Here is a 13,688-nt window from a genome sequence, read left to right as displayed (position 1 = left end):
CTCTTTTCCTTCATTCAATTCTTTCATATTATTTCTTTCTACCCTTCCTCTTAAAAAAAACAAACAAAACAGAACACTTGATTCTTTTGAACAGCTATGTTTATACTCATTTAATGCCATTCTTCTCCCACAGACACTTCCCATGCTGGAAAGCATGAAGACCTCACTAGGGTTAGAGGGAAAGGAATCCCTACTGGTTTTTATAAGCCTATGTAAACATTTGGTGAGGTACATGGGATGGGGAATAAAAGGGAAATTTCCTCTTTAACATGTAAAGGTGGAGAATCCTGAGAAACTTTCTCCTGTTATGGTGGGATGCAAATTGGCAGAAGTAGGGCTTCCATTTAATTTAGTTCAGGCTCTGAGTTGGGTGTTGAGCCAAGGATTCCTTGGGTTACTGGTTAGATATGGGGTCTGAGAAGATGATTCACTTCCTCTCCAAAGAGAATTCAGAGGCACTCTCCAGCCTGTAATCAGAGAGGAATTCATTGAATAGCTCTGTGGGATCTAAACCAAAAGTGAGATGTAACAGTAAATCTATTTTAGTGACTCTATGCCTGATAAGCCTAAGCTAACATGTGAGATACTAGAATAATATAATGAAAAGAGCCTTGATTCTGGAGCCAACGTACTTGGCTTCAGATGTCACCTCTGAGATCTACTACCTCTGTGACCTTAGGCTGCATTTTCCTCCTCTATAAATGGGGAGTAAAGGGTAAAAGAGTTGGCCTAGCTGGCCTAAGATCTTTTGTAGCTCTAAGTCAATGATCCTATTATTAAAAGATATGATCATGAGATCATAAGAGTCAAAATTAGGGAAGCCTTGGCAGCTCATGGCCCCCAGCCTTAGGCAGAAAGATAGGGGGTGAGAGGTTGGATTGTCAAAGCAGGGCAGGAGATGTCAGAGTCACGGAAACTCAGAGATCCTAATACAGCAAAAGAATGATTCTATTTGCTATGGCTATAGTCAATATATTTTTCCTTTTCCAATTGACTTCTCCATTTCTTTTCATTTTCATTGGTGAAAGAAAGAAGATAGTGTGGGAATAGGAGGAAGGGAAGTGATAACATTTCTATTTTGTTGAGAGTATTTGGGCTCTGCTATATGAGTTCTACTCTGGTATCTTACAGATAATTCTCACTTTACAGGTGAAAAAACCAAAACCAATAGAGTTAAAGTGATAGATAGTGAATGTCAGAGCCAAGACTAGAACCCAGGTTTTCTCACTTGCAACCTCAAACCCAATGTGCTACCCCACACCTCTTCTTGACTTTGACATCAAAAATGAGGGAACCCTGCTTATAAGGGCTAAGTAAGGAAACATCCTCTTTTTCAAAATCCCTTCAAGCTTGAAAACTCTCCATTACTGCAAAACAGGGAAGAACTGTTCAACTCCTCCCCTCCAGAACAGTGCCATTTCACCTGCACTAAATGCTGACATTTTTGTATAGAAAAGCAAACCTAGTGGCAGCAAGCATAGACCAGGAAGCCAAGGTACAAGGCAGAGTCTGATTGGTTAATTTGTCTGCCCAACACTTGCCCTACCTTCTTTTTCTGACTATAAATAGAAGATCCTGGCTTAACCCTCTAATTCTTTGTATCCTACAAGATGTCCTGTCTCCAGGCCCTGTGTTCTAGCATTGTTGCCATGTTCCTGGGACTCTACCTACAACTACTAACCACTGGTGAAGCTGTGGACATGTAAGATACCCCTTCCCCAGGCACTGTCCTTCCAGTCTACCAGACAGGGTTCATCTTGCAACCCAGGGAATCTACTTCCTTCTCAAGATATTAAGATGTTACATTTTCTAACCACAAATCTCTTTTCCCCTCTGATAGGGGAAGACTTACCCCTTCCCTAACAACTCTCCCCCAATCCCTGGTGACCCAAATTAGATCTTTAGAGAGAAAGAATAGAATCTAGAATTAGTCCCTGACCTTCCCTGATACTTTTTTCTTTATCTGTGCCTTGATTTTCTTCCTTGCAAATATCTACTGGAGGGAAAAGACAACAAAACTATGGGTTGAAAAGATGACTCTGGGGAGAATGTGGTAAGAAAGGGATGCAAGACATTATACCAGCAGAAATAACCTAATTATTCCAATAATATACTAGCATAGGTCATGAAATTGGGAGGAGACAATGTACTTTCACCAATGTTATTCCTTTAATGTGCATGGAGCTGAAATGCCCAACTTAGATCTCTGAACTGGGGCAAATGTGTAAAGCAGGTAGAAATAAGAACTAAAGAACCCTATCTCCTTGCCTTCATACTAGCTTTTCTTCTAGGGATATCTTTTTTTGGTGGGAAAACACTCCCTGAAATTCTGGGACTCCATGGGATGGATGTGGGGAAGAAAGCTAAATAAAGGCTCTGAACCCAGGAGTTCTGTTCTTCAATCAATTCCCTTGGTTAGCCTATGCTAAGGAAAAGGCAATGGGAAACAAAGAAATTCAGGTCTTTGGAAATAATAGAATCTGTTCTTGAAATATGTCAAAAATGAGGCAGGCTCTGGTTTCTAAGAAGACAGAAGTAATATGAGAGGAAGAATAGTAAGGTAGCATGCTTGAGATTAGAGGGAGATACCTATGGAAGAAAAGGTGGAGAATATTCAGAGGAGGAGAAGGAAGAGAGAAAGGATGGTCTTAGGGAGAAATGTACTGATGTTCCAGGCTATAAGGTAGAAGCCAAAAATGCAGTAATTCTAAGTTGTATTTTTGGCTCTATCTGAAAGGGAACCAAATATTTTATTTTGGTGGGGATACTACTGGACTTTAGATAGCTAAAGTCTATAAACTGATGCCTTAGGAAATCCTAGACAGAGAAAGCTGTCATAAGTTTCCTTGCAAAGTTTTACAAATAACCATACCTCCATTTAGCTTGAGATGCATAATTCAAAGACCATCCAATTATTTTTGAAGTGTGAGGCTGAGGACCCCTTTTCTTGAATAAATACACACACACCTCTCTTCTAGTATATAGATTCTAAATTAATTTATATCAGAAAAACTGGAATTTAGGGAAGCTAAAGGTCCCATGAACCCACATACTACATCCTATTAAGCCCTCATTTCCTCCTAAGAAAAATGAAGGAGTTTGACTAGATGACACCTAAAGCCCCTTTCAGATCTAAAATCTTCATGATTTCACTTGGTTGGTACTTTTCTTATCAGTCTAGGTGCTTTGACTTGGGGTTATGAAGAGTAAAAAGGAGCTAATCCCTAACCTGGCTGCTTAGTAGATAGTCAGAACCATAACCATTCTAGACTGACAGAACCTTATGTCTTGCCCTCTAGGTTTCAATTACCCTGTCATTCTTGGATGGGATATGGGCTTAAAGATAGAAAATCCTTGGGAATGAAAGATTGCAAAGGAATGGTTATCTAGACCACATGATCACATCTCTCCTGAGAGAATTCCCTCCTCTTCCTTTTTGGTTCACGCCTATTCTCAATTCACAACCTACCTGTTTCTTGATCTATCTCTGATGAGGGATAGGGCAATTTTTTTTCTCTTTTTCCCTTGGCAGACAAAAGCTGCTTGATGTAAATGTGGTTCCCATGGGCCCTGCAAAACCAGGAGAGAACATTGAACTGGCATGTCGTATTCAATCATTTTGGACAGCTTGCACTGCGGTGAGTAACAGACTTTGCTAAGAAGGAAAAAAGTAGAGCTATAAGTATAGAAGTGAAAGAAAAAAGGGAGAAGGGAGCATAATGGCTCATCAAGGGCAGTTAGCTCATTAATTTTATTGGAACATTTCTTTAATCAACAGCATATAGAAGAAAGAAAAGAGGAGAGAATGATGAGGGGAAAAGAAACAGAAGAGGGCCAAAAGACAAGAAGGAGTAAGGGGACTAAGTGAGCTGCTCTAGGACTCACTTCCTCCATACCTATTCCCATCCTCTCTAGCCATTACAAAGAGTTGGGGAGCATAGAACATGATCAAGGGAATCATCCATTTTTTCACAGTATAAGTAGGTATAGATGAATGGGTAAATATGTAAATTGGGAGGAAGAAAGGATTCAAACTTTCATTGTTCCTCACAGATAAACAATATGTCCATTAAGAGGAGTGTTTTTCCCACTTTATATTATTAAGTCTCTTTCTCTCCAGGGTCAGGTAGGCTACCCACCAACAACCAAATACAATGGCACCCAGGGCAAAGTCTAAGGGGAAAAGGCTTAAGTTGATCAAGTTTGCAACTTCAAATCATCCTCTTTTGACAAATTTTACATTTCAACTACAAGGCATTTTATCCTTTATGAAAAATAATTTATCTTTACAAGCCTGTCTTCACTGGCTTAGGACCTTTTTTTGCCATTTTCACTGAAGTTCAGGGCTTCCAGTAGAACCTAGAGTTGCCATTCCTGCATTCTTTATAGCCAATCTTTTCACTTCCAGAGTTTATTATTACCATGTACTCACCATCCCCTACTTAGAATTACCTGCCCAGTATTCCATTCCCTCTTGGATATTTTCTCTGTATTTTCAAATGCAACTTTTGGAATGATGACTTTTCTATGTGGACACCATGAAAAACTATTCAAGACAGATAGATAGATCAAAACCAAAAATTTATGAGCCCCAACAGAAGTGCTTGTTTTTACCAACTGTCCAAGAGGGCATTTTAAAGAAAAAAACATTTAAACAAGCAACATAGCAAATGAAGTTACAAGAAAAGATGTGTGTTCCCTGTCCAGATAGATTTCTTAATAGAATGCAATCCTTTTCATGGAGATCTTTTAATATCCAGTAGTCACAGAGTCACTTATCTAAACTAGTTGAAATAGTACAAAGAGTTCAGGACTTGGAATCAAGAGTATCTTAATTTGAATCCTATCCTGATTAGCTGTGGGACCCTGGAGAAATTACATATTAACCTCTTTTGCCTTAGTCTCCTCTTCTTTAAAATGGGAATAATAACAGCACCTACCTCCCAGGACTGTTGTGAGGAAGAAGCATATAATAACCTATAGAATGTATAATAAACAATATAAATAAATATATAAAAATATAACAATCTACATAAATGTTAGTGATGATGATGATGATGATGATGATGATGATGATGATGATGATGATGATGATGATGTCAACTTTTCTGGGATGAAGCCACAGATTGATGGAAGGCCATTTTCAAATAATCTATTAGCCAAGAGATCCATTGGCTACTTGTTTCTTTTTGTCTCTTCCATCTCTTTAGTCTCCAGAGAACAAGTCAGTAGACAACAGCTCTGCCTCAAACATTAACAGATATGGGATAAAGTCAGAAGCATCATTCTTGATTGTTTGGTATGTACGTATGTTGACTCTACTGAGTCAGATCTTTTTTGCTCAGGTCTTAGGGTCTACAACAAGATCAAGAGTTAGTGATTGTGGGCAGCTGGGTAGCTCAGTGGATTGAGAGTCAGGCCTAGAGACAGGAGGTCCTAGGTTCAAATCCGGCCTCAGACACTTCCCAGCTGTGTGACCCTGGGCAAGTAACTTGACCCCCATCACCTACTCTTACCACTCTTCCACCTATAAGTCAATACACAGAAGTTAAGGGTTTAAAATAAAAAAAAGAGTTAGTGATTGAAACACACATGTTGAGTGTAATATTGTGATGGTGGCCTTCCCTGGCCAGCACCTTCTTAAGGAGTTTGCTTTCAAAGACTCAACTTTGATCAGAATAGATCCTGGCAGGGAAGTCAAATACAGAGAAATACTTTTCCCACAGCATCTTAGAAACTGCAAAATTTCCTCATTACTGACTGGATATGCCAGGTAGATTATTTCATTACCACTAGAATGTGTTTATTCTTTTGTCATTTCATCTGAAGACATTATATGTACAAACTTCAAAAGCATATATATTCTCTAAATATGTACTGGGCATGGTAGCACTTTCTTTTAAGTGCATTGAGCCCAAGCTTCACTTAGGGTAAGCATAATGTTTCTTACTAACTTAAGTGTTCTCTTTTAACCCAAGTATCCACAATTATCATCACTACTTTTCATTCCATAAACTGAACAGTCTTGGGAAACACCAAATGTTTCTTAGTACCATGTGGAAGAATCAGATAGTCTCTCATAGAACTAGTGCATAATTCCCACTTTTACTATTCTCCACAGTATGATAATTTGAGGACAAAACTTCTGTCCCAAAGGGTCATTCTTTCACTTGTTGACTTCTATCACTTACGATGGTTCTTCATCACAACATTCTTCCCTACTCCAGTAATACAAAGACAAACAAGGCAAAGAGGATGGCTTCAGTGCAGTAATTTTCATTACTGCTTTTGCTTCAGTGTCAATCACATGACCCACATAAGCAACATCTAATAATATGTTAGTTTCCTATAACTAATACGATGAGATTTCAAGTGGGACTTAAAAGAAGTAAGGGAATATAGAAAGAGGAGATGAAGAGGGTAGAGAATTCCAGGCAAAGGACAGTCAAGTCAGACTCACCTTTATTGTCCTTCTGCTTCTATCTCTTCTGAATCATATCCTCATGAGTGAGACCATTAATTCCTCATTTTTTGATAGCCACAAAATCATAGAAAAGTCTTTATTTCTCAAAATTATTTTGGCTGTAACTGGCTGATGGGCACTTCTATCTTCTTTGAGTCCTTACTTACTCTTTGTTCAGACACTATGTGACTGGCTGATTAAACTATTAGGCTGTCTAGAAGATACTGATCTGAAGTTGTCCATTGATGAAGACTTTGGAGGACCTGGCATTGGTCAATGGAAAATTTCAGACCATCTAGAAAACCTAATAGTTTAATCAGTCTTTCCTGGTGTTTTTATTTTTAAAATGCATTTTAAAAGACAATGAGATCATCAAGGTATACACTACCATGGAGCCTTCCAATGACCTTCCCCCATAAGTCATTGAAAAATGGTAATAACTCCCAAGATACCCTGGGACTTGATATAATATTCTGGGAAGGTGATAGATGTCTTCTTTTGTCTTCATCTGCCACAATATATAATAATATTTATTATGCAGATCTAAGGTTACCTAGCAAATAGAGGACATCCTAAAGTTATGGTATTATATACTGTTCTGATTTAGTTCTTTCATTTAAACCCTAGTTTTTATCAGTGCCTTTAATATGGTCATTACATGTGGATTGCTAGACAGTTTGATGATGTCATTGATAAATAATTCTTTCAGCAAGGTTCTGAACCCTTCTATGTCAGACAGGGCAACCTTCTCTTGAAATGACCAAGGATCATTGAGACATATTGTGTGTATTTCTCTACAGGTACACCCCAATTTCCATTTATTTAGTGAAAAAAATTTCATTATTTGTACTGAATTTCTTTCTCATTTGATCCTTCCATGCTATAGAGAAACACACTGAAATCACAGTGAAGTCATAAGAATGGAACTTCTCTAGCTCTATTGTCAAAGTAGGGGATTTTGGTGTTTCTTTGATGCCTTCTGCCACCACTGAATTCTATATTATTGTAAGTTTCTTCATAGAATGTTTAGATGGCCAAAGTATTCATTTAGGAAGCCATAGTTCAGTGTCTGTGGTATTCTGCCTATACTTTGTTCAGGCTGGAGATAGTGCCAACGATGCTGACACAACCAAACTGTTTTCCAGGTGTGGATACACCAGAGCCAGTGTCCACTTTCTCATCAATACTCACTATATTCTTAGTGAACTTAAAGCTCACATTAATGACATCCAAATATGTAATGTCCTTCATACCCAGCACCCAGAGAGTGGACGACACCTGATACCAATTTCCCCTGTGAAGATCGAATTATATTATTTACCCACCAACATTCTAGTGCCCAAAAAGACATTCAAACTAGAGCAGGTAGAAGTAGATAAAATACCTGGGCTTTGAGTCCAGAAGACTTGCATTCAAATCTTAACTTGGACATTTACTGGTTGAGTGACACTGGACAAGTCACTTTTCTACTCTGTATTCCTTAGCCTCCTCATTTGTAAAATGAAGACTTGACAGCATCTAAGCTTCCTTCTACCTCTAAATCCATGATCCTATAAATGTGCTATTGATTTAGACAATTTACATAACACAACAGAGCCTTATTTGGTCCCTTCTATGCTATGGAAATACCTCACATCTCCAAAGTTAACCATAGCCACATAACTAGCACTCTTAATATCCTTGCCCCACTATGTATATTACCATATAGTCCCTCATAATGAATCCAATTCCATTATTTCCCACTAATGTTTTAGTGCCCAGCCAGAAATGGTGTGGATGCTATCTGAAATCACCCAAAGCAATATGACAACTGAATTTTTTATTACATAATTATAAAATATTTTTGTAAAATAACTGGCCTAGCCCATAAAACCATAATGCTCAGCCTATTTTTATATTAACCTAGAAAGGAGGATGAAATATATGTTTAAATGGGCAGATATACATCTACATAAGTTTGTATATATATATATATATATATATATTTATTTATATTTATTTATTTATGTGTGTGTGTATGTATTTGTGTATAACAAAGAGAGGAGGCCAGAATATAAAGATATAGACACTCTCCAAAAATGTAGCATTTAGAGTACCTCCTTACATCTGGCCTCCCAAAATCAATGCTGACACACTAGAGAGGTCTACCAGGTCTAGATACACCTGAGTCACAGTGTCTACCTTCATGCTGACAACCAACACTTCTTTAGAAAAATTCAAGTTCACATTGACGTAGCTCCAAGGTGAATGAGCCTTTTCATTCACCCACAGAGACCTATTCTATATGTAGTCTGAGGAGGTGCTTTGTGAATGTCTTTCATAAAATAACGGAATATAATTGTCACCTTGGATCTATTATCTAGAACAGTAGCTCAGGTTCCAGTGATTTTTGTGAGTCAACACCAACCATAGCTCATGTTCTCCAACTAATATATTTCATATTTGCCAGCCAGAGGGCACTATAATTCAAGCAAATGCCCTAAATAAAAAAGTATAGTAAATAAAATAACAGGAAGAGATTCCACGTATACACACTCACACATGGACTCACACACACATTAGACAATCCTGTAAGTTGCCACTCCATTCGTGGGAAAGGACCCAGTTGAAGAGCACATGTGACCAGAATAAATGCATGGAAGGCACACATTTAGGCACAGGCATGGCCAAGGCATATACATGCCCAGTGAAATTCATACTTACAGTGTTATAGGGCTTCTTATGTCCTGTGATGATGATAATGCTCTCTGTTGATCTCCAGTTAGTTAAACTCATGGTCACTTTGCTCCTCTCTGATGCTATTTTCTGAGTTTCAGCTCTTCAGAGCCAATTTTTAGACTCTCGGCTCCCATCTATTATGGTACAATGACTAGAAAAGCTTCTTCATGATGACTGAAGAGTTAACTATTTCATAAGCAAGGATATAAGCCTTCCCACCTAGCTAAGAATAGCTGACAAAAGTCATCCAGGTCAAGGAGGCTATGACCAAATCTATTCTTTTAAATTACTTGTGTCCATCTGGCATGGATTTGAAGTCAGTGATCATAGACAACTTTCCAATTTAGAGTTGGAAATTTATTTGAGGGGGCAGCTGGGTAGCTCAGTGGATTGAGAGTATGGCCTAGAGACGGGAGGTCCTAGGTTCAAATCTGGCCTCAGACACTTCCCAGCTGTGTGACCCTGGGCAAGTCACTTGACCCCCATTGCCCACCCTTACCACTCTTCCACCTATGAGCCAATACACAGGGTTTAAAAAAAGAAAAAAGAAAGAAAATTATTTGAATGTAAATTTAACCTATGAAGGAGACCCCATGTTCTCAAAATTCATTTTAGAGACTTTGAAAAAATGGGAGTTCGTTGGCCCCCAAAATGTATCTGAAGGGCAAAAAAAAGATAAGCAAGGAAGAAAAGTCACTGCACTCTACTCTCTTGGCCCATATTCCTGAATACTACCTTAAGTATCAGCAACAACAATAGCAAAACCCTGGCTTTTCTACTATTTTCTAGTCAATGAAAAACTTTCTATCTCCTTACATTGTCTCCTCCTAAAATTTTAGCTAACTAACCCAATAGGCAAAAAACATAAAAAGGCTAATTGGTCTTAGAAAATGTATACTTTTTAAAAATTTCAGGAACCCTGCTTTGTTGTATGAAACATTAGTAATATCACTACCAACAATAAACATTTACTAAGTGCCAACATGATTAAGTAGATAGGGAGCTGGCCTTGATGGCAGGAAGACCTGGGTTCAAGTCTTGCCTCTAATACCTACTGACTGTGTGACTACAGACAAATCACTTCAGTAAAAAAGACAATCCCTCTAAACCATGTTACAGAGAACATGCTGACATCCTGACAGGAGTAGTTTCTTCCTCTCAAAGTTACCTATACCATTGAAACCATAGGTCAACTCTTCTCCCTACAGTACTACTGAAACATATATGCTATTATTATCCACATTTTGGAGATGAGGAAACTGAAGTAGACAGAAGTTAAGTGATTTACCCCAGAGTCTGAGGTCAGATTTGAACTCAGGTCTTCCATATTCTGGATCCAAGAATGAAGCTACATGTTGGAGATACAAGGTGGCAGAAGGGGAGGATGCAACCTTCTAACACCAAGAGCTTCCATTTTATTTTGAAGGATGAAACATGTATTGGAAATAAATATACAAAAAATAAAGGTGCTATCAAGAACTAAGGAGATGAGGGAAGGCATCATGGAGGAGGAAGAAATAAAGTTGAGCTTCAAAGGAAGACAATGTTTCTGAGATATGGAGTTGGGAATAAAATGCTTTTCTAAGTATGGGAATGGCTTGTGGGAATGTGGAGTTGTAGAAGAGTACAAGTTCAGAGAGAGAGAAGACACAGGCTCAGATCCTACATCTGTCACTTACTATTTGTGCAACACTTCCTTTCTTTAAGCTTCAATTTCCTTATGTAGAAAATGAGGGGGTTGAATTAGATTTTGTCTCCCGCCCAGGCCTAAATTCTAAGAATTTTCAAATAAGTAAAAAGGGAAATAAATTTCATGCTCTGATAGACCATAGTGAGAAGTTTCTTATTTTTAATAGCTTCTCAAATCATGCCATATTTGTATACCCAGTGATTGGCACAATACTTGGCACATAATAAGGTCTTAATAAATACTTTTTGTTTGTTCATTTATTTCTTCATTCATTTACAAAAATGTTAGTCTAATTACTCTACTATATGACTTACTTTATTGTCTTCCCAGTTCTATATCATTTCCTCTACTTTTTCCCAGCCTGTGACATTTCTTCATTGTTTCTCTACCTCTTCCTTTCTTCTTCCCTACTTCTCCCAACCCTCTCCTGAAGTGATAAGTGCTCATCCTGGCACATTATTTCTACCTCCTTTTCCCCAGGTAAAGGTCTACACTCAAAGCAACCTGACCATTGATTTCCCTTTGGGAAATTTCAATTATACTTACTGTGCATGTCCTGGGGAAACTAAGACCTTCTACTGGACAATCCAAAGCAACAGTAAGTTAGGGACTATCAAGGCTGGAACAGGGTGGGATATAGAGAAGGCATCTCTGGTAATAGAGATGAGTGGAAATGAGAGAAACAAAGGCAACAGATGACAGAAGGAAAGAGAAGCTGGGCATAGTGTGAGGTGGGTCGAGATGAAAGAAGGGAAAAGAAGTGGGCAGGGGCTGATTCTGAAGGATAGAATGTGATATAGCCTCAGCTAGAGGAGTCTGTATACTAAGGCTGAGAGATTATTGGAGGACTTTGAATTAGAAGAATGTCTGAGAGTTAAAGTTTATATTTTAGTATCTAAGGCCAGAAAAGACCGAATGGGGAAAGTATGGCAGAACATTGTTTAATAAAATGTTTATTGAAATAGCAAAGGGTTTTATTAAGTAATTAACGAATCCTCACTCAAGAAAGACATTAAGTAAATTGGAGTCATCTAACAGATGCTCCCTGGGTTAGCCAATGCCATCAATACTCTTCTCTTTTCCAGGGACTGTAAATGTAGGATGTAAAGCTGTTTTCCTCCTGGATAATGTTTGCCCTGAGGGCCAGAATTCAGTTCCTCCCCAGAGCAAAAGAAGATATGGTTCTAATATGAAGACCTTGAAAATATCTAACTAGCTACAAAAGCCCAAGGCTCTCTCCTTTCCTCTCATCATTTAAAGTCACTCTGTTAGTTCTGACCCCAGAACTAGCTCTGAGCCTCTGAGACCAGTTTCAAATGTAGAATAAACATATCATACTTCTCTGCCTGCCTGTGTCCCATTCTTAAATTTTTTTCAAATACCCACACCTTGCAGAGCCCAATGATACCATGACTTTCTGGAGTATATATCTTTCAAAGCATTTTTACACAGGAGATCTTGTGAGGAAATGGTAATAGTGATCATTCCTATATTTGGAAAATAGAGAAATGAAGGTACATTAGAGGTTAAATTATTTGCCCAAAGTCACTCAACAAGTTAGTAGTAGAACCAATATAAGAGAACTTTGTGTCTTAATTCTTCAAAACTAAATCCATATTCATAAAAGCAGGCATAGTCCAGAGTAACTCCATAATGAAACAAATTCCTGCAGAGGCCTGAGGAATGGAAAAGAGAATATTATTGGGTATGCCCAATGGGTCAGATTATTTTGCTTGAATCCTTTGTTTTACAAAGAGGAATTCTATTGGCAAAGAGGGAAAAATGTTGTAAAGTAACAGTAATATTTCTTCAATTTCCCCAAAGTTTTGATAACAACAAAAATATAGCCAGCACTTATATAGTACTTTAAAGTAATACTTTACAAGTACTATCTCATTTGATCCTCAAAGCAATTCTGAGAAGCAGGTGCTATTATTATCCCAATTTTACTGTTGATTTTCCAAGGATCAAAAAGCTAGTAAGTATCTGAGGCCATATTTGAACTCACTCAGGTCTTCCTGATTCCAGGTCTTCTTTACCAATATAATAAATTTATAAAAAACATGAACTAAAAATAAAAAGAATAACCTAGAACATTATTTCTCAGTGTCACATAGTCTCAGCTGGAAGAATATTCTCTGAATTGCTCCCATAAAAAATGCTCTCAAAAGATCTGTTCTCTCAAAGTCCATTCCACTTTAGTCCTCCAAGATCTACTGTAAAACAGCCACTTGCTGCTGGCCTCTGGGTGACACAATGAGTAGAGTACTACATGTAGAGTTAAGAAGATCTGAGTTCAAATATGACCTCAGATACTAACTGTGTGATCCTGAGAAAGCCGTAACCTTTCTTTGCCTCAGTTTCCTCATATATAAAATGGAAGTAGTAATAGCATCTACTTCTCAGAACTATTGTGATGATCAAATGAGATAATTATAAAGCACTTTTCAAGCTTTCAAGTGTTATATAAATTTTGGTTCTTATTTTATATTATTACTGTCTCCTCTTTTTTTCATACTATCCTCAGCTGGCTTCTTCTTTCTATCTGAATGCCCAAAGGAAAAAATCCTAAAAAATTCTCCTCCTAATTCAGTTTTTCTTCCTAGACTTTTAGCTCTGAAAATAAGATTAAAGGACAGGCATTTTCTTTATAAAGGCTTCTTTCCTTTGTCTTGGAGTTTAACTGCCTCTATATAGATATAAGAAGGCTTACCAAGGAGAAGGACTTTAGAGACAAACACTTCTTTTGCTGAGACTTAGTCCAAGTTCTCCCCACATGCTACTCTTCTATGTGAAAGCCAAGTAGTAGTAACCCTC

The 13,688-nt window shown here is 37.9% G+C and overlaps 1 protein-coding gene across 1 annotated transcript; it reads left to right on the top strand.

Moving 5' to 3' along the window:
• Nucleotides 1–1,610: 1,610 nt before the first annotated feature.
• On the top strand, nucleotides 1,611–12,206 carry LOC123248645 (prolactin induced protein). Its single transcript, XM_044677487.1, has 4 exons — nucleotides 1,611–1,702; nucleotides 3,533–3,638; nucleotides 11,352–11,469; nucleotides 11,957–12,206. The coding sequence occupies exons 1-4, from the start codon at nucleotides 1,611–1,613 to the stop codon at nucleotides 12,085–12,087; spliced, it is 447 nt and encodes a 148-aa protein (XP_044533422.1). The 3' UTR covers nucleotides 12,088–12,206.
• The last annotated feature ends 1,482 nt before the right edge of the window (nucleotides 12,207–13,688 follow it).

This window comes from Gracilinanus agilis, chromosome 5 (assembly GCF_016433145.1).
Source record: "Gracilinanus agilis isolate LMUSP501 chromosome 5, AgileGrace, whole genome shotgun sequence".
Lineage (NCBI taxonomy): Eukaryota > Metazoa > Chordata > Mammalia > Didelphimorphia > Didelphidae > Gracilinanus > Gracilinanus agilis.
Note: the sequence above shows the minus strand (reverse complement) of the source record. Positions and strands in the feature narration are given on the sequence as shown.

Coding starts and splice junctions, on each gene's coding strand:
- LOC123248645 (XM_044677487.1), top strand. CDS start 1,611: ATGTCCTGTCTCCAGGCCCTGTGTTCTAGCATTGTTGCCATGTTCCTG. Junction 1,703..3,532: donor ACTGGTGAAGCTGTGGACAT/GTAAGATACCCC, acceptor TTCCCTTGGCAG/ACAAAAGCTGCTTGATGTAA. Junction 3,639..11,351: donor TTTGGACAGCTTGCACTGCG/GTGAGTAACAGA, acceptor CCTTTTCCCCAG/GTAAAGGTCTACACTCAAAG.